The 19,364-nt window shown below is 42.1% G+C and overlaps 1 protein-coding gene across 3 annotated transcripts in view; it reads left to right on the forward strand.

Moving 5' to 3' along the window:
• SEC23B (SEC23 homolog B, COPII coat complex component) overlaps nucleotides 1-19,364 on the forward strand; it is a 45,076-nt gene that overhangs the window by 14,615 nt on the left and 11,097 nt on the right. For 2 of the 3 annotated variants that reach the window (XM_007096552.3, XM_007096553.3), the window contains exons 10-17: nucleotides 1,495-1,618; nucleotides 2,925-3,005; nucleotides 7,851-7,940; nucleotides 8,852-8,958; nucleotides 10,390-10,543; nucleotides 14,259-14,336; nucleotides 17,362-17,523; nucleotides 18,867-18,953. In XM_007096552.3, the coding sequence (XP_007096614.1) occupies nucleotides 1,495-1,618; nucleotides 2,925-3,005; nucleotides 7,851-7,940; nucleotides 8,852-8,958; nucleotides 10,390-10,543; nucleotides 14,259-14,336; nucleotides 17,362-17,523; nucleotides 18,867-18,953 (883 nt within the window). The remainder of the gene's footprint in view (nucleotides 1-1,494; nucleotides 1,619-2,924; nucleotides 3,006-7,850; nucleotides 7,941-8,851; nucleotides 8,959-10,389; nucleotides 10,544-14,258; nucleotides 14,337-17,361; nucleotides 17,524-18,866; nucleotides 18,954-19,364) is intronic. The other variant, XM_042980968.1, reaches the window with a different exon arrangement.

A 19,364-nucleotide genomic window follows, 5' to 3' on the forward strand; every position in this document is an offset into this window, starting at 1 on the left:
GTATCAGATTTGTTTGTTACATGTGTGACCAAAGGGGAAAACTAGAACCAGTGTTGGAAGCTGCTGGGAAATACAATTTGAGCCAGTATGAAGACAGACCGTATTAACGGTCAGTACTGTCCGTGCCTGGAATGGACTACCTGTGGAGGGTGTGGCCTCCTATGCTGGAGGAGTTTAAGTCTAATAGGGGTAATAATAACCTGGCAGGGTTGTGTGAGTCAGGATTAGGTTTGTGTGAGTGCAACAGAAGTAGACACTGGAAATAGGCAGCCAGGGCTGGGATATTAGTTTCATTATCCCTGGGGCTGAGGCCCTTCCTGTGCTGTTCCACCACCTTTCTGTGCTACCTGAGGTTTAGGATGGTAACCGGGCTCTTGCTGTGTTATAGCAGCAGGAAGGAGGAGGGGTCCAAGGAAGATACGTGTCTTCCCATGAGAAGGCCCTCCACAAATCACAAAGGCTACCTCCAACAAACAAAGCTGAGTTACACAGCCACATGCAAGGCAGGCTGGGAAATGTAGCCTTTTTTTTTTTTTTCTCAGGAAACCATGGATCCCATGGCTAAGGAGGGTGAGAAGGGTGGACTGTATAGGGCCAAAGAGCCATCTCTGTTCCTGGAGGGGTCAGGCACTCTGAGATAGCTGGACCAGATGATCTTGTGTCCTGCTCAATTCTGAAATCCTATTGGGTGATCAATGACTAGATGCATAACTTGACATCAGGTGGTGCTTATCTGCCCAAATACATGAACTGCTGAAATTTTGAATAGTATTTTCCTCTAACTTCAAGAAGGGATACATATAGGTATTCATACACTAGAGATAATTTACATACAGGCAAAGATTCAATGTTTTGAGGCAGTGAATTAACCTGAAAAGGATTTCCTGCAGCCTGGGTATTTCCCCTGTCAGAGGAGAGTAAATGAGGGGAGCTGGACACATTTCCTCAGTAGATGACCCATTAAACCTGTGGGTTTACCAATGAAGGGTTCTTCTGTTTTCTTCTTCTTTTGAAATAATTACGGATTCATAAGAAATTGCAAAAATATTACAGAGAGGTCTGTCCATGCTCTTCCATTTAGCAACTCCAGTGGTTGTGTCTTAATAGAAATATAGCACAGTATCACAACCAGGGATTGACATTGTGTGATAGAATGAACTATATCATAGAGTCTGCTTGGACTTTGAGTTTGTACAGGCACTCATTTTTGTAACATGTGGGGGTGTATAGTATGAGGTTGTATCATCTGTAGATTTGTGTGACCACCTCTGTGGGACAGATTTAGAACTGTTCTAAGGAGTCCTATCTTTGATATTTTGAAAATAGTGTCTTTCCTAAGTACAAATTGAACTTGCTGTTTCCCATTTAAGTTAGTAGCACCTTCACAGACATGGGGGTTTTTTTCTTTCTTTAAATTACTGTTTGTGAACACCGTGGAAGCATCTGAGTGGCTTTCAGTCATCCTAAATGTTCACTTTCTTCTTTCTTTCCTAGAGGCCACATGGTGATGGGAGACTCTTTCAACACCTCTCTCTTCAAGCAGACTTTCCAGAGAATTTTTACTAAAGATTTCAACGGAGATTTTCGCATGGCGTTTGGTGCTACTTTGGAAGTGAAGGTATGATAACTTTCTAAAATTTTAACGGAAGAAGAGTGTTGTTACTTATTTAGTAGTCAGATTTGTAGAAGCCTCACCTTGCTGGACACAGACATCAAAAAGTAAATTAAAAGGTTCCCAGCAAAATAGTTGAACAAGGTATATTGATTCTATTACTGTGCTTCTTGAGGGTGACCTGTATATTTACTACTGTTTTATGCAAAGAGGTGTCTGATTCCCCTGCAGGCTCTGCTTGGTCCTGCTCTAGGACAGCAGGCCTGAGAAGTGGCGGCAGGCTGAGCACAGAGGCTGCCACGTGGTGTTGAGCACCCCCTGGCCGTCGGTATGGGCCACCACATTCACAAAGCCATGTTTATATTTAGTGGCTGTCTGCAGACTAACCAGAGCGCTCGGAAATAGTGCAGTAGTGGGAGTTTGGGTCCTTCTTTTTCTTGTAGGGACTGAAAACCCTACACACTTCATTCTGAGTTGTTGAGAAAACATTAGAAGGGGCTGCTACGTGATACAATTGGGATTATTACTTTGAGAATTAGAGATAAACTTTAAATAATCTCAAATGTTTGAGTTTTTTTTTTTTTTTTTTTTTTTTGAGCTGAAGAGAGGTAGACTTTAATGAATTGAGATTTAAAAATCTAAGTATGTTGGCCATGTAGTTATGTTGGAGTTCATGAATTAAGCACTTTATTTATTTATTTGCTTATTTATTTATTTTTTACATTTATTTTTGAGAGACAGAGAGAGACAGAGCACAAGCAGGGGAGGGGCAGAGAGAGAAGCAGACACAGAATCCGAAGCAGGCTCCAGGCTCCGAGCTGTCAGCACAGAGCCTGACACGGGGCTCGAACTCACAAACTGTGAGATCATGACCAGAGCTAAAGTCAGATGCTCAACCAACTAAGCCACCCAGGTGCCCCTTGAATTAAGCATTTTTAAAGCAACATACAACAGTATATCCACTGATCACAGATTATAAATAATTACGGCTAAGTACTTGGGATTGGAAAGAAATGTATTTTTGGCGGAATTATTTTCTTCTATGTGTACAATAATTTCAAAGGTGAAAAAGTTCAAAATGCTGCATCATCTTTGGAACAAAGTTAATGCAGTTTCTAAAGGAGGATTTTATTCGTTTTTATCCGATTACAGTGGTCACAGAAAAGTTTGTAAGAGAATAATCCACGTAGGATTTCTTCTCACTGGAATGATAATGCTACCATATTTGTCCTGTAAGTTTTAGCTGTGTCTTTCGTGAGACGATGGCTCTCAATGAATTTTAACTTTATGCTGTCTTGTATTTCCATTTTAGACCTCTCGGGAGCTGAAAGTTGCAGGAGCCATTGGTCCTTGTGTGTCTCTGAATGTGAAAGGACCATGTGTGTCAGAAAATGTAAGGAAAACTCCATTGTTCTCACCCCCTCTGCCCCAGGATTTAATTCATTAGAAATGTCAGTGGGGCGACCTTATGTCACTTGTTGGGATGTGTCTGTGTCTGTGGTGAGGGGAGAAGGGCCAATTCTTTACTGATGACCACAACTCTGAGAGGTGGTGTCTTTTCTGTCTGTCCTTCCATCTATCTAAAGGGTCAGAGAGGAGAAAACTGAGGCTCGAGAGGTCAAGTATCTTGTTCTCTGGGTCAGAACTGATATGGAGGAGCTAGAGCCTAGGTTCCCCTAACCCCACTGTCCTTGTTTGGGTCTCTGTGACAATGAGCCACAAGGTATTCTGTGTAGCAAGGCAGGCATTCAGCTGAAGCCTTCAGGGATAAAGCTTTGTGTGTTGCCTTAGAGGTGATACCTTTGTCTCACTTCTCAGAGACCATCTTGAGTTGGTTGGGCATGAATGACACTGTTGTACATGCAGACAGGTATGTTCTTTGGGTAACACATTTTGAGAATATGTGAACAAACTTAAGTTAACCCACTAGATGGTGAGGTGGCTTTGCTGGTGGCTCACTTCCTCTGCTTATACTTTAGCTGCTAGGAGACAGACCGTTGGGTGCAGTGAGGCCCCTCCAGAGTGGTTCTGGGCTGGGATTGTCATAGTTACGTCCTTCCTTTGATGTCCTCTTCAATGAGGACACGCTGGACTCTGTAGAGCCAGATGTGGATACAAGGGTGCACATTTACCCCTGCTATCTTATGGCCTGGACAAGGTACTTAATCACTCTGGGATTTAACGTCTTTATCTAGGAAGTGGAGATAGTAATAGTACCTGTTGGGAGGGCTAAATGAGTAAGTTCAGGTCAAACGTGCAGAACAGCCCCTGGCACAATGGAAGCCCACATAGATTTCATCTTTCTCATCTTCATTTTTTTTTTTTTTAACATTTATTTTTGAGAGAGACAGAGCATGAGCAGGGGAGGGGCAGAGAGAGAGGGAGACACAGAATCCAAAGCAGGTTCCAGGCTCTGAGCTGTCAGCATGGAGCCCGGTGCAGGACTTGAACCCACAAATTGCAAGATCATGACCTGAGCCAAAGTCTGATGCTTGACCGACTGAGCCACCCAGGTGCCCCTTACATCCTCACTTTTATCTTCATTATCAGTGAATATTCATTTAGTGACTACTTTGGTTTTGTTTTTTTTTTGTTTTTTGTTTCAAGTTTTTACTTAAATTCTAGTTAGTTAACATACAATGTACTATTGGTTTCAAGAGTAGAATTTAGTGATTCATCACTTAACACAACACTCGGTGTTCATCACAGCAAGTGCCCTCCTTAATGCCCATCGCCCATTTAGCCCATCCCCTGCCCACCTCCCTCCATCAACCTTCAGTTTGTTTTCTAAATTCCACCAATGAGTGAAATCATATGGTATTTGTCTTTCTCTGACAGACTTATTTTTGCTTAATATAATGCTTACTGACTACTTTGGTTAATGTTTTGTTGAAGTTGCCGGAGGCAAGGTGATTTGAGAGAATATTCCTATAATCCCCTGGGCGAGGCAGGTTGCTGCCCTAAAGCCCATCTGAGGAGTCACTCATTATCCCAGTGTATGAAAGGACTTATACCCCTAATTCCTGGGAGGGCTTTGGAAGGTTACCCTGTTCCAAAATATTTTCCATAGACTTAAAATCTCCTTAGAAGATAATTTTATGAATCAGTGGAAGCTTATTAGCTGTTCTAGGAACCGGTAGGAATTCAACGATGAGGTTTTGGGAAGGGGGTGGAGGATGCAAAGAGGGGGAGATAGAATTCAACATACAGAGAAGCTTAGGGAAGTGGGAAAGAGTCCTGTATACCCACCATTTACAGTCAGTAATTGTTAACATTTTGTCTTAATTCTGTCCTCTATTTTTGCAATATTTGCTTTGTCTATCTGATTATTATCTATTGGCCATATTTACTTTATCATACTTCTTCAGAACCTTTAAAAACAAGTTGCAGGTGTCATGACACTTACTCTTTTGGTGTGTATCTTCTAAAATTAAGGATGTTCTCCTACCATGACATATCAAACCTAAGAAAATGATAATTTGCTAATATCAGCTGTATTTAGTCATATTCTTTCCCTAATTTTTCCCTAAATGCCCTTCATAGCTGTTTCTTCCACACGCTAACCAGTATTGCATCTAGCATTATGTATCCTTAGTCTTTTTAAGTCTGGAATGGTCTTTCTGTTCTTTGAGGTTTTTTGCTCGTTTGATGACATCGATTTGTTGAAGAGACAGTGCCAAGTGCCCATCTCTTCTGCAATAGAGTACCACACATTCTCAGTGTATTTGATTGTTTCCTTGTGGTGGCCGTGAACTGGTTTCTGTCCTCTCTGTATTCTCTGTAAAGTGAAAGTTAGATTAGTGATTAGATTCAGGTTAGACCATCTTGTCCACCACAGTTCCTGGGTAATCTTATACCTCATGCGTGTTTCTTCAAGAACCACTTCTGTCTGGTCTTCTGTGTTAGTGGTGCTGAGTTACACAGTGTGGTGAAGGTGATGACTGCCCCACATCTTTCTGTTATAAGGGCACATTTCCTTTTAGTCGTTAGCAGTAAATCTGTTGAACGAGATTGTGGCAAAATGTGAATATCTTGCTTGCCAACAGCCTTTTACCTAATGGTTTTAACATCCATTGATTATCCTTACTTGAATCATTATGTTTCATTGGAGATTATCAAATAGTGATTTCCTAATTTTATCTTCATACTTACTCTGTTAAATGCAAGGTAAATGCTTACATACGGCATTTGTGTATTAGTGAGAAAATGTACTTCTGGGGCTCTGGAGGGTTTGTGGCCCACTCAGGCATTGGTGCTGATAGAAGAGGGAAGATTTTCTTTTTGTCTACCCATCTTGATTTCATTGGCTTGGGCCCTGCAAACAAGACTGGCAAAGGACAGGTTTCATAATAGAATAAATTAACGCACATATTACACGTAAACACATTGCATGTATGTACTCAGTAGGGAGTAAATCAAAGGGATGGTTAGAATTTGGGATTATGTGGTATCTTAACAAAAGAACAGTAAATCTGTAGAAAAGTGATAAGATACAGGAAAGGCACTTTGAGCCTCTAGGGCTGGCACAGTGTGGAAGGTAGATAGATGGAGGGAGCTAATGGAAGAGAAGGAGGGTTGGTCTTAGCATGTTTCTTGTATAGATTCGTCTTATGCCCTCTCTGGGCTGATAAGCATCTAGAGTTGTCTTTGATGATTGATAATCATCCTGCCCTTAGTAGGTGGAGGGCAGAGAGTTTTCTTATGTCTGTTTTTTCAAACTACCTTCAGCTTAAAATAACCCTTATGTCAGAGTGGTGTATTTTGCAATGGCATACTCTGAATCCCTCGAATTGAAACTTTAAGTTTCACATATTAAAACTTGAGTTGTGGTATGGGAAGATTCAGGAGAAAGGATTAGCAAGCCAAGAAAGGGAGGCATGCAATCTTCTTTTGCTTCTTTGCCATATTCCCTCGGTGTGGCCCTTCACTTTCCAACAGATGTTCCCTGCTTCTATTAGAAAAGGCCACTAAAAGGGAAGGTGACATGTACAAATCCATCCATCTCACCAGCTTGCTTTGGAAATACTGATGAAACAGAGCCCTCTCTTCTCTCTACCTTAGAACTGCTCTGTGATTTCACCTAAGAATGTTCCCTTCACCCTCTGACTGTCTCTTTCCTGAGATTGCTGGTTCTTTGGCCAGGTACAAAGACTCCTGGCATAGTTTTGTAGAGGCCACAGTGGTATCGGCTCTACTTACCTAACAGTGTACCATCTGGGTGCAGTGTACAATTCAGAGTCATACAAAAGAAATATGACCCTCTCGATGCATACTCATGTTACTTCCTAAAAAACACAGTATTCTGGGGGTGCCTGGGTGGCTCACATGGTTAAGTGTCCAACTTTTGATTTTGGCTCAGGTCATGAGGGATCAAGCCCCACGTCAGGCTCTGTACCAACAGCACAGAGCCTGCTTGGGATTCTCTCTCTTCCTCTCTCTCTGCCCCTCTCCTGCTTGTTCTCTCTCTCTCATAAATAAACTTAAAAAAAAAAAAAAAACTTGGCATCTACTATTCTGCATTTTGATGAAGTATGTTAAAACATATATTTACTGAATGATAAGAATGTATGTTGCAGAATCTAGTGATCTTGGTTGACAATTCTAGGTATTTTTGACACCTGCAGCCTTTTCTTGTAGATGTCCTGATTAAAACAGCAACACTCTTCACATTTCAGTGAACTTCATTTATCATTGGGAGTCCTTCAGCTAGTCAATAAAAAGCAGGCTTCATACCACTAAAATCTAAATTCTCTTGCAAAGATTTATATGTAGTTTTTGCATAAAGGAACTGGATTCAAAATTAATAATTAATAGTTAATATCCTGTAACTATTTCTTGTTCTAATAATAATGGTGAAACTTTCGAGCTAACTTTCAAGATAATTCTAACTGTGGCTTCTTTCAGCTAACTTCAGTGTTACATACTGTGTGTGTGTGTGTGTGTGTGTGTGTGTGTGTGTGTGTGTGTGTGTGTGTGTGTAGAGGGAGAAAGAGCTATCTTGGTGATATAATGGAAATTGGTCCAAGTTCTAATATAAAAAGCTTAATTTTAGAGGCCTGTAATAAATCTTAAACTTTATTCTGGCTTATTATTGTACTTTTTTTTAGTTAAATTTAAATTTTCATTTGGAATGAAATCTTTCAAGTAGCCTACCATTCTTAGAGTCCGTATTTGTCATCAGCAGTTAACCACAGGAGTAGCTTTTTGTTTTTATTTTTAATTCCTCTTCTTACCCCAGGAGCTTGGTGTTGGTGGCACGAGTCAGTGGAAAATCTGTGGCATGGATCCCACATCTACACTTGGCATCTACTTTGAAGTAGTCAATCAAGTGAGTTGGATTTCTTCATGAGTATTCATGTCTCTTGGTGTTGTGTTTTCTGGTTTATTTATTTTGAGAGAGTATGTGGGGGGGGGGGGGGCAGAGAGAGAGGAATCCCAAGCATGCTCTGCACTGTCAGCACAGAGCCCAACATGGGGCTTGATCTCACCAACTGTGAGATCATGACCTAAGCTGTAATTGAGTTGGACACTTAGCTGACTGAGCCACTTAGGAATCCCTGTGTGTTCTGATTTATTACAGACTGGTGGCCTCTAGCTTCTTTCTCTGAAGACTGATGTTTCTTTGGGCTTGTGTTTGCCTGACATCTGTCTGGCATGACCCTTTTTTTCCTTTCAGGGTTTGGTCAGAGTCAGACAGCAGATTGCTTTCATCACTTAAATTGTTGAACTGATAAGTTCATCAGAAGGGGAATAGCTTTTACCAGCCATCATAATGTTGGTGAATTTTTGAGTATGTCAGTTTTTCCCCATTATTTTATTTAGAAAAATTCAAATGTACAGAAAAATGAAAAGAATTGCAGAGTGAATACCTGTACAATTACAGGTATCCTCACCCACCACTTAGATTCTATAGTTCTATAGTTCCCGTTTTACCTTATTTTACTTTGCTTTAAGACAAATTCCTGTCGTGTCTTTCATCCCTAAACACTTCAGCATGCATATCAGTAACTTGAGTTTAATATTTACTTGAATTTGGTTTTTTGTTTTTTTTTTTTTTTTTGAGGTAAAAGCTGTGTACAGTGACATGCCCAGATTTTAAATGTACCATTCAGAGTGCGTCGAGAACCTTACTGTCACCACTGTGTTAGTTGTTTTAGGAAGAGCACAGTCGGCTCTGTGACCATGTGTGTTTGAGTCATGCCTGTAACAGTAACCAGGTGTGTGGCCTATCATCTGCAGCACAACGCCCCGATCCCCCAAGGAGGCAGAGGCGCCATCCAGTTTGTCACTCAGTATCAACACTCCAGCACCCAGAGGCGCATCCGCGTGACCACCATTGCCCGAAAGTGAGCATCCTGGTTTCCTTTCTGTGGAACCACCAGTGCTTTTCTTTTGAAGAGATCATTTAACATCTGTTAGTTTATCTTAATAGTTCCATTGAATGGTTCTCACCAGTCTCACAGACTCATTTGATTAGAGAAGGAGGAGGAGGAAGAGATATTGCGGGCTAACCTAGTTAGGCCTGCAGACACTTGCCTAGAAGAATCCTCTTTCAGTAGGAATAAATTCATTAAAAATTAATTTTCATTTAATGACCCGTAAATACATCCTCCTTGTAAAAGATTCAAGCAGCTCATAACTGTATAAAGAATGGGTCTCTGCCCACTCTCCCCAGAGGTAAAATGCTATTACTACACCGGTATTTATCTTCACAGTCCCGTTTCTGTGCAGTTGTGTCGTGTGTGTGTATTATATGGACAGATGGCTTCTTATATTAGTATACTTACAAACTTTTCTCAATAATGTATCAAGGACGTCTTCCACGTCAACACATATGACCTCCTCACTGGTTGTAATGGCTGCACAGCACTGCATGGTTTGAATGGGATGTACCACTCCTCTCTTCAAGGAATTTCAGGTCCTACCTTCCTTCCAACAGTGCTGCATTCATGGGTTTAGGTCTTTGTGTATATGAGTATTTCTTTCCAGCCCCTTCATAGAAGTAGAATTTTGTATCCTGTAAAACTGTCCTAAGAAGTTAATTTGTATTCTCCCTAATACTCTAAGGAGAGTCCTGTATTCTCATTAATAATTAATATTATTGATCTCTAACATGCTAATATAGAGCAGTTTGCCACTTTTATATGTATTTTAAAATACATATTTATTAATTTTTCACATGTTTATTAATGGGTTGAGCACTTTTGATGTTTACTGGCCATATATATTTCTTTTGTGATAGCCTTTGCCCATTTTGTAAAACCTGTTTCTTTTTCTTGTTCATTAATTTACAGGGACTCTATGTATTCTGGATATGATTATTGTTTGTTGTTCATATCTGTTCCTGGTCTGTCTATTGTCTTTCAGTTTTGTCCATAATGTCTTTATTTGTTTAGAAAACTTTTGTATACATGCTAATTCTTTCTACCATGGGTATGATGCTGGAAAGTCATCTTGTATATTTGTAAACATATAGATTTTTGCAAGATTGACCTAGAGTAAGGAACTGGAGACTTAGGCACCTTTTGGGTATCTACTTTCATGATAACTTATGGCACATTGGGAAGTTCTGCGTAATTTTTCCTCTGCACTTACATCCTTCAGAGATCACATGAGGGCAAATGAGAATGTATGTAAAACTCCTGTGATTCCTTACTGAGTTCTAATCTATGTTGCCTTAGATGAAGTAACAGGACTTAGGTTTCTTTATCTTAACGGAAAGCTGGCTTTCTGGTCTCTCCTGAATATAAGCATGGCACTAATTCTGGAATTGTCAGTTGGGCAGATGCACAAAGCCAGCTCAGGCACATAGAAGCAGCATTTGACCAGGAGGCTGCAGCAGTCTTGATGGCTCGGCTGGGGGTGTTCCGTGCAGAGTCAGAGGAAGGGCCTGATGTGCTCCGGTGGCTAGACCGACAGCTCATTCGACTGGTAAGTTGGGCACCATGGCACCAGGTTCAGTCTTAGTCTCTGCTGTACATTGAGAAAAGAAAGCTGATGCTTAAACCTGTCATTTCATACAGTTAGTCAACAAGAATTTTCTGTTGCTTACCTTAAGCCAAACACATTTACAAGTACCTTTTCCCCTCAAGGGCTTACATTATAGTTGGGAAGGAATGACATGCATGCACAGGACATTTGGCGAAAGATGCAAATCTGTGTACCCAAAGAGTTGATTTAGATGAGTCCCTGTGGAAGCTGTAGTTCTATTTTTTCCCTCCAGGTGTGGGTGATATTTTTCAGCAGTAGGTGTCTGTGGCCCATTGAATGTAGAAATGCCTCATGTGTTGTTCTGGGTCTAATCAGGATAAATCACACAGTAATTTAAGCAGGGAAAGTTTTACTTAAAAATTACTGTCACAGGGTACCTGGGTAGTTCAGTCAGTTGAGTGTCCAATCCTTGATTTTGGCTGAGGTCATGATCTCAGGGTCATGAGACTGATTCCCACATCAGGCTCCACACAGCACGTGGAGCCTGTTTGAGAGTCTCTGTCTCCCTCTCTCTCTCTGCCCTTCCCCTGCTCGTGCATATGCACATTCACTCTCTCTCTTAAAAAAAAAAAAAAAAAAAAAAAAAGATTGGGGCACCTGGGTGGCTCAGTTTGTTAAGTGATGTACTCTTGATTTCAGCTCAGGTCATGATCTCATGGTTCATGGGTTCAAGCCCCACATTGGGCTCTTTGCTGACAGCTCAGAGCCTGCTTGGGATTCTCTCTCTCCCTCTCTCTCTCTGCCCCTCCCCTGCTCCCTCTCTCTCTCTCTCTCTCTCTCTCTCTCTCTCTCTCAAAATAAATAAAACTTAAATGAGTTTCATTGATGAGCAAACAATATAAGAAAATTAAAAAAAGACTCACGACAGAGGCTTTGAATAATGAGGGATTGGCTAGTAGTAAGAAGCAAAGAGCAGTCTAAAGAATATAGGAAGAGCAAATGTGTAGCAGCCATTACTTCTAGGCTCAGGTAGATCCCCCAAGGAAGGACCCTCTACTTCCCAGGGCTGATCTAGGTGGGAGGGCACAGCCTTGGCTCACTGAGTCTCTCTTGGCAAGGAAGTTGCCCTAGTGTCATGGCAGAGGAGCTTGACAGAAATTCACCCTCTGGAATTGGATGATGAAAGTCTACCCTTGGGGTGCCAAGGAAAACTCTTCATAAGGAAGTGTCTCACCAGAGGCACACAGGGTATACAGAGGTAGCTGCTGGCTCCAAGAGCTCAGCACTGGGGAAGCCACAGGCACTCCGGCTGAGTGAGCATCCTGGAACCCTGAAACATTCTTGCCTCCAGCACACTCTACTGACAGCTTAACATCATGACAACTGGCACAGGAAAAATATTCAAAGGGCCCAAGCCCTTTTCACAACAGGCAAGAGTAAATTTGGAGCTACAAAGCAGTAAGTCGGTAATTGACATAGGCTTACTGTTATGGAAATTCACAGCACGGATTCATGATCAAACACCTATTTAACTTTATTCAGATGTGTGTGTGCCCTTGCTGTCCCATGGAACCATTTTTTCAGGGAATGTCAACATTTGAAACAATTTGAAAATTGAGCAGAAGGTCCGGGTAGTTGGCAAGGTGAGCCTTGGGGAAAGGGGAAAGTGAGCTTTGAAACAGGTTTTCTTAAAACGAGCAGGGTAACAGATGAGAAGTCAGGGCCAAGCATGGACAAGCCTGTGGGACATAGCTGTGCATTTCAGCTTTTGCTGGGGACCTGGAGAGACCTCGTGAGGCCAGGTTGTACGTTGGGGAAAAGCAGTGAAAGTGCTGCTTAATTGTAGAATGCTTCATTTTATTTATGATTTTTTTAATATATATTTTTTTACTTTAGAGAGTGAGCAGGGGAGAGGAGCAAAGGGGGAAAGAGAGAGAGAGAGAGAGAGAGAGAGAGAGAGAGAGAGAGAGAGAAAGAGAAAGAGAGAATCTTAAGCAGGCTCCACGCTTAGCACAGAGCCCAGTGCAGGGCTTGATCTCACAATCCTGGGATTGCGACCTGAGCCAAAATCGAGAGTTGGACGCTCAACCAACTGAGCTACCCAGGCACCTCTATGAATTTATTTTAATTTTTATTATTGAAGTGTGGTTGACATACAATGTAATTTTGGGTTCAGGTGCACTACATAGTGATTCAGCAATTCTGTTGGATGCCTTGATTTTAAAGTGAAGTCACTGCCTTAATGTTGCGGGTAGATTCCTAAGCAGGGGAGTGCCATGAGCATGATGCTTGTGTTTACATCTACCATTACCATATGAGATAAACTACAGGGTGAAAGACTGCTGTTATGGAGACCAGTGGAGGATTCTGGAGGTTCAAGGGAGCTGAGACTAGAGTGTGGTAGGACAGTTAGAGGGTAGGGGAAGTTTGGAATCAGGATGTATGTCGAAAGAAAAATTGATAAAATACGGTCACACTATTTATGGAATCAAAAACCAAAAAATCGACATTGACTTAGGTTTCAAGTGTGGGTGACTGTAAGGATGAGGGAGGGGTAGAAGGGGTGGAAAATTTTTTTTTAATGTTTATATTTATTTTTGAGATAGAGACAGCACTAGCAGAGGAGGGGCAGAGAGAGAGAGAGGGAGACACAGAATCTGAAGCAGGCTCTAGGCTCTGAGGTGTCAGCAGAGAGCCTGACGCGTGGCTCGAACTCATCAACCTTGAGATATCATGACCTGAGCCAAAGTCAGACACTCAACTGACTGAGCCACCCAAGCGCCCTCCCCCCCAATTTTTTTTTTAGTGTACTAAATAGTTCGATTGATTTTACACATGAACTTGTGAAAATACGTCCGAGGGAAGCCATCCTGCATTTGGGTGCCCCTAACAGGCAGCACTAGATGTCGGGGTGGATTTAGATGACATCAGTCTGTTACTTATAGCTGAAGTAGTGAGGATGGGAGCAAGGGCCAAGGACTAGCCTCCAAAGAACCCACAGTTAGGAGGTAGGGAGATGAGGGGCCATGGAACAAGCCAGAGAAGGATCAGTTGGGGAGAATGAGAAATAAGAAAGTGCTGTGTTAGCAACTGGAGGAGAATTTCACGAGGTTTGGGGGAGCCACTTGGCCTGTGCTACTGGGGAGTCCAGGAAGGTGAGAGCCATACAAGGTCATCAGACTTGGTAGGAGAGGTAACTGTCAGAGATAATCTTTCCTTCAGTGGTGGAAGGTCCAGTTCTCTAGTGGCCAGAAGAGAGGTGCAAAACAAAGAGGAAATAAAGGCTGGAAGAGAAAATATTGTTCAGAAATTTGCCTTTGAAAAAAGGAAGAAAATTGAGGTGTAGAGTGATGCAACATCAAAGCTTATCTATTATTGCCAGTTTTTGGTGCACTTTGGGTTTTTTCCTATGGGAGAGGGCCTGAGAGAGTGCCTCGAGCCTCTGACCGGTCCAGGTAATCCTCTGGCAGCATTGCTTGGGAGCCCCGGGAGCTGGTGAGAAATGCAGGACGTCTCCACATCTGCCGAATCAGAATCTGTGTTTAACAACACCCTGTTGCTGGGTTGGCCCGACCATGCTTGGGAAGTGCTGGTCTGGGACTCTAAGTCAGAATTGAAATTGGAACATAGCTGTCCTACTGCAGGCATTTTTCCAGGTGACACTAACTTGGCTTTTCTCTCTCTTTTTTTCCTTTTTGCTGTTCCCTTTCAACAGTGTCAGAAATTTGGACAGTATAACAAAGAAGACCCCACTTCTTTTAGGTTATCAGATTCCTTCTCTCTGTATCCTCAGGTAAGTAATAGGTGTTTTTTAAGTAACTGTAGAAGAATAAATTGTGATCGAAATAAAATACACTGCAAAAAAATTTTTTTTTTACTCAGGCTCCGCACTGAGATTCTCTTTCTCTCTCCTCCAGTTGTGTGTGTGCTCGCTCGCTCGCTCTCTCTCAAAAAAAAAATTTTTTTTTTGGAAATAAGACTCACTGCTCTCAGGCTAAAGTGAAGACTCAGTGTGTTTTGAGACTGTGTCTATAGGTGATGAAGGTTATTCTGTTCAGTTCTCTGTGTCTGTGTGAGACCGTGTCTCAACCCTACGGAAGACACGATGACATATGCAGGAAGAAGAGATGTATGTAAACCTCCATGAAAAGGCAAAACAGGGTCGTTGCTGAAGGCCACAACAAAACCTTTTAATTCGAAACAGTGCTGGGTAGACAGCTTTCTCAGCAGCAAATCAAGAAAATGCAGCACATGTGAAGACGAGTATAACAAAATGGGACCAGAAATAATGACAAATATTTAATGATAAGTCTGTAGTGACTCTGCTACATTATACCCAGGAAACAGCAGTAATAACAGCTCCTGTAAATAACTGCACTGTGCCCGAACCAGGCACTTGGGAGCCGTTGGACAGGGAATGGAGGGAGAGAAGTGGGCAGAGCTTGAAGCCGCTGTCAGGGATCTGTGTATTTACCCTTTCTGAACCCCCATCCTCATCTGTAAATGAGCAAACTAGAGCTTGGCCCTGTAGGTGCTGTGAGGATGCTAGGCCGAGGTGGATGGAGTGTTCACCTCAGGGCCAGGTGCTCTCTAAGTGCTTGTTGGTGGGTGTGAGCCCGCTCCACAGCTGGGGCCCAGGACTCTCAGGTGGCCTCTTTGCAGTTCAGCTTTCCCTGAACCAGAAGCAATCCCAACCCTTCCCTTCCCTTCCCTTCCCTTCCCTTCCCCTCCCTTTCCCTCCCCTCCCCTCCTCTCCCCTCCCCTCCCCTTCCCTTCCCTCCCCTTCCCTCCCATTCCTTTCCCTCCCCTCCCCTTCCTTCCCCTTCCTTTCCCTCCCCTCCCCTCCCTTTCCCTCTCCTTCCTTTCCCTCCCTTCCCCTTCCCTCCCTTCCCCTCCCCTCTTTCCCCTCCCCTCTTTCCCCTCCCCTCTTTCCCCTCTTCTCTTTCCCCTCCCCTCTTTCCCCTCCCCTCTTTCCCCTCCTGTCCCCCTCCCTCCCCTTCCTTCCCCTCCTCCCCTTCCCTCCCCTTCCTTACCCTCCCCTCCCCTTCCATCATTTTCTTAAGAATTAGTAGAGAGTAGAAAACTTCCATTGTTTAATAAATTTGTGAGCACTTATATATGCACATAGGTGTTATTCTTTCAATTACTCAATTTGGAAAGTGGTCACAGGTTTCAGTTGTGAACTTGTACAGCTTGGACTCTCAGGATTAGAAGGGAACCTTAGAGATCACTTCACTTGACCCCCGGCCCAGGGCAGGGTTCCGTGGTCCCTAACATGTGGGCCTCTGCCCTGTGCTGGAACAGCTGAGGCTGTACAGTGTTGTGGAAGGAGCCCTGGACTGGCCAGAGTCAGAGTGGAGTTCTGGCACTGGTTCTGCTGCTGCCGATTCTGGGTGAGGTCCTGAACCCCCTCCTCAGAAGGATGTTGATACCTCCTCAGAAGGAAGGAGTAGGTCTGGAGAAGTGGTTTGCAATCTCTTTGAAGCCGTGGAATCCTTTTTTCGAGAGGACCCCCTTAAAAGACAGCACGTAAAGCAGATAGACTTGCAGCTGCTTTGGTTGTGCCCACGCACCACCCTCACCCACTGGGTGCTGCCACAGCACCCTCCACCCCCCCCCCCAACCCGTACCCTAAGGATCTGCTAGGACTGAAGAGCACAGTTTGAAAACCACTGAATGAGGTGGTTTCCAAGATTCCTCCAGTTGTGGCATCTAGGTTAGAAGTCAAGCCCAGTCTTTGGAACCCGATGCCTGGAATAGAGTGGCTCTGCCCCTCAGTGCGAGTGGCCATGGGCAAGTTGCCTATCCCATAGTTTGCTCACCTGTAAACTAGGGAAGGTAAGAGAACCTACTTCGTGGGCTTATTGGAAAGATGAAATCATTTTTGTCAGCTGCTTTGTGCCTTGCACATGAGATACATTGAATATCAGCCATGATTATTAGGAATCTATGATTCAATATTTGGAATTTCAGGAAACTTTATACTTCTCAGTATAGCTCGTTCTGGCACCTCATTAGATTGAGCTAAAACTCTGCCGTCCACCTTCTGATCCTCATGGTAAAGAGCGTAACTCTCCAGCCTCATCTCTTGTCCTTCCCTCTCTCTTATCCTTCTCTCTCCTATACCCCTCACTCCATCCTGAGTCCTGAGCTCTCCACCTACTTAACTGCTGCTGCAGCTGGAGTCCCCTTCCTCTGGCCTCCTCATGCACGACTTTCAGACCCCAGTAGCTTGGGAAATCTGCTGCCCCTCCATTCCCACCCCATCCTACTAGTGCTTTCTTGTATTGTGCTCACAATTTTTGACTGTGGCTTCCCTGAGTGTGCCTTTTCCCCACTGCACTGTGGCCTCTCTAGACGTTCTGTCTTGCAACCTGGCCCAGTGACTTCAGAAATAAATGCTGCTTTGCCTTTTCCTTTACATGTGGAAGCGTTGACATACCCACAGGGTCCCTCCCCCTTTCTCAAGAATAATTTTATTTCTAATTGAGGTGAAAAACACGTAACATAAAATATACCATCTTAACGATTTTTAAGTGTGTAGTTCAGTAGTTTCAAGTATATTCACATTGTTATGCAACAGATTTCCAGAACTTTTTTATCCTGCAAAACTGAAACTCTGTACTTATTAAACAGATTCCCATTTCCCTGTTCCCCCAATTCTTGGTAATACCATGTACTTTCTGTTCACATGAACCCAGAAGCCTTGTCTTAAAGTCTGGCTTCTCTTTCAGAGATCAAAGGCAAGTCCACTATCTGGGGTTTCTAAGAAAGTTACAGCTGTATGCATTTACCTTTTTTTTTTTTTGTAAATGCAGTTCATGTTCCATCTTAGAAGATCTCCATTTCTCCAAGTGTTTAACAACAGTCCTGACGAGTCATCGTATTACAGACACCATTTTGCCCGACAGGACCTAACTCAGTCCCTCATCATGATCCAGCCCATTCTGTACTCCTACTCATTCCACGGGCCACCAGAGGTGAGGTTTTACGTGAATGCTTTTCTCAGAGTTGGAATCACCTAGTATGGGTTGTTTCTTTTCTAGCACATTTACTCTTAGAACAAAGCTATAAAAAAAGAAAACTTTGAGTCTTAGTAGTAATTTAACATTATTTCTGAGTATTAAAAAATACACATAGAAAAAAGTCACAGGGCATACAAAGAAAGCTATTGTCTGTGGAAGGCAGGATTACATGTTAAAAAAAATACGTAGGTATTTTTTTTCCAATGTGTTCATATACTTTGACCCAGTAAATCTATGTCTTGTGCCTGAAGGAAATCCTTCTAAATACAGAAAAAACTTTGTTCAAAGAAATAGTCAAATGAACTGTTATGATAGATTAGAAAACAATCCACATGTTTAATAGTAGGAAAATAAGTAATCTAAGAAATGTTTACAAAGTTTATGTAATGTGATAAAATATTAAAGTGTTACATGAAGGGGCTCCTGGCTAGCTCAGTCAGTAGAAAATGTGACCCTTTATCTCAAGGTCATGAATTTGAGCTCTGTGTTGGGCATAGAAATTATTTAAAAATGTAAAAAGGGGGGAAAAAAACAAGAAAAAAATACAAGTATCACATTTAATAATTTAAAAAAGGGTGGGCATCAGACTGGCTCAGTCAGAAGAGCATCTGACTCTTGATCTCGAGGTCGTGAGTTCAAGCCTCTTATTGGGTTTAGAGGTTACTAAAAGATATACGTTAAAGAAAAAAAACTTAAAAACAAAAGTTACATGAAAAAATAGAAACTTTTATAAATTATATTTTTCAGCATACGAAAATTAAATAATGTGAAAATAAATTACAAATGCTTGTTGTACTTGAGTACAAATTTTCTAATTTTCCTTAATGAGTATGTTACTTTTATTCCTGAAATAGAAATCATAATAAAATATATTTTGTAGTAAACTTTTAAAACTTGTATTAAAAGCTGTTTTTTTTTCATATAGGCAATCACTGTTCTCAGTCATCTACAGCAGTAGATTTGAGAGACTATGTCTCTGATGTGTTTCTGACACAAAACTGAGAATGTTTGGAATTAATTCTGGTTGCTGGAGCAAAAGATGTTCTTAATCTCTCTTCCCAGTTGATGAGGGATTATTTGGAGCCTGTTTCTTCTACAAAATTGATACTTCGAATTGCTGAGTCAGGGAGCAGAAAGGAGTTTCCTTAAAGATGAGAAAAAATGGGGAGAATCACCCTGCCAGGTGCCATTTGTAAGCAGCCTTGTAGCTGTGAAATGGACACCCCAGGTGTGGGGTTGGAGTGGTTGCCATGTGGGAACAGGGAAGACCAACGCTGTCCCTCTCCCTTTTTCTTCAGCCAGTACTCTTGGACAGCAGCAGCATTCTAGCTGACAGAATTTTGCTGATGGATACTTTCTTCCAAATCGTCATTTACCTTGGTGAGGTAAGAAGATGTTAATTTCTTTCCTTACTATTGTTTTGGTTTTCTTTTTATTAATTTAGGTTTCAGTGACATTTGAAATAATTCAGGCTTAAAAGACCCACTGTTTATTATAATGAGTATAGCAGTTTTCATTCTATTGAATAAAATATTTCTTCAAGTCCCTGAGGGGTATTTGTATGTTTGGTAATTTTTAATTTTATTTGCTCTAAGTAAATCTCAGGTGGTCCTTTTAAATCACTATAACTTACTGCTTTTTGAGTTGTCAGGCAAGGTCACTTTACTTTTCCTCAGTCAGCTTTTCACTCACACTGCTATCCTTTCGGAGTTATGTTAGAGTCATTAATAAACAATAAGTTTGGGACCAAAGTTTTTCTTTGATGAAATAACACTGGGGGCAGCTGGCAGGCTCAG

Source organism: Panthera tigris, chromosome A3 (genome assembly GCF_018350195.1).
Source record: "Panthera tigris isolate Pti1 chromosome A3, P.tigris_Pti1_mat1.1, whole genome shotgun sequence".
NCBI classification, from domain to species: Eukaryota; Metazoa; Chordata; class Mammalia; order Carnivora; family Felidae; genus Panthera; species Panthera tigris.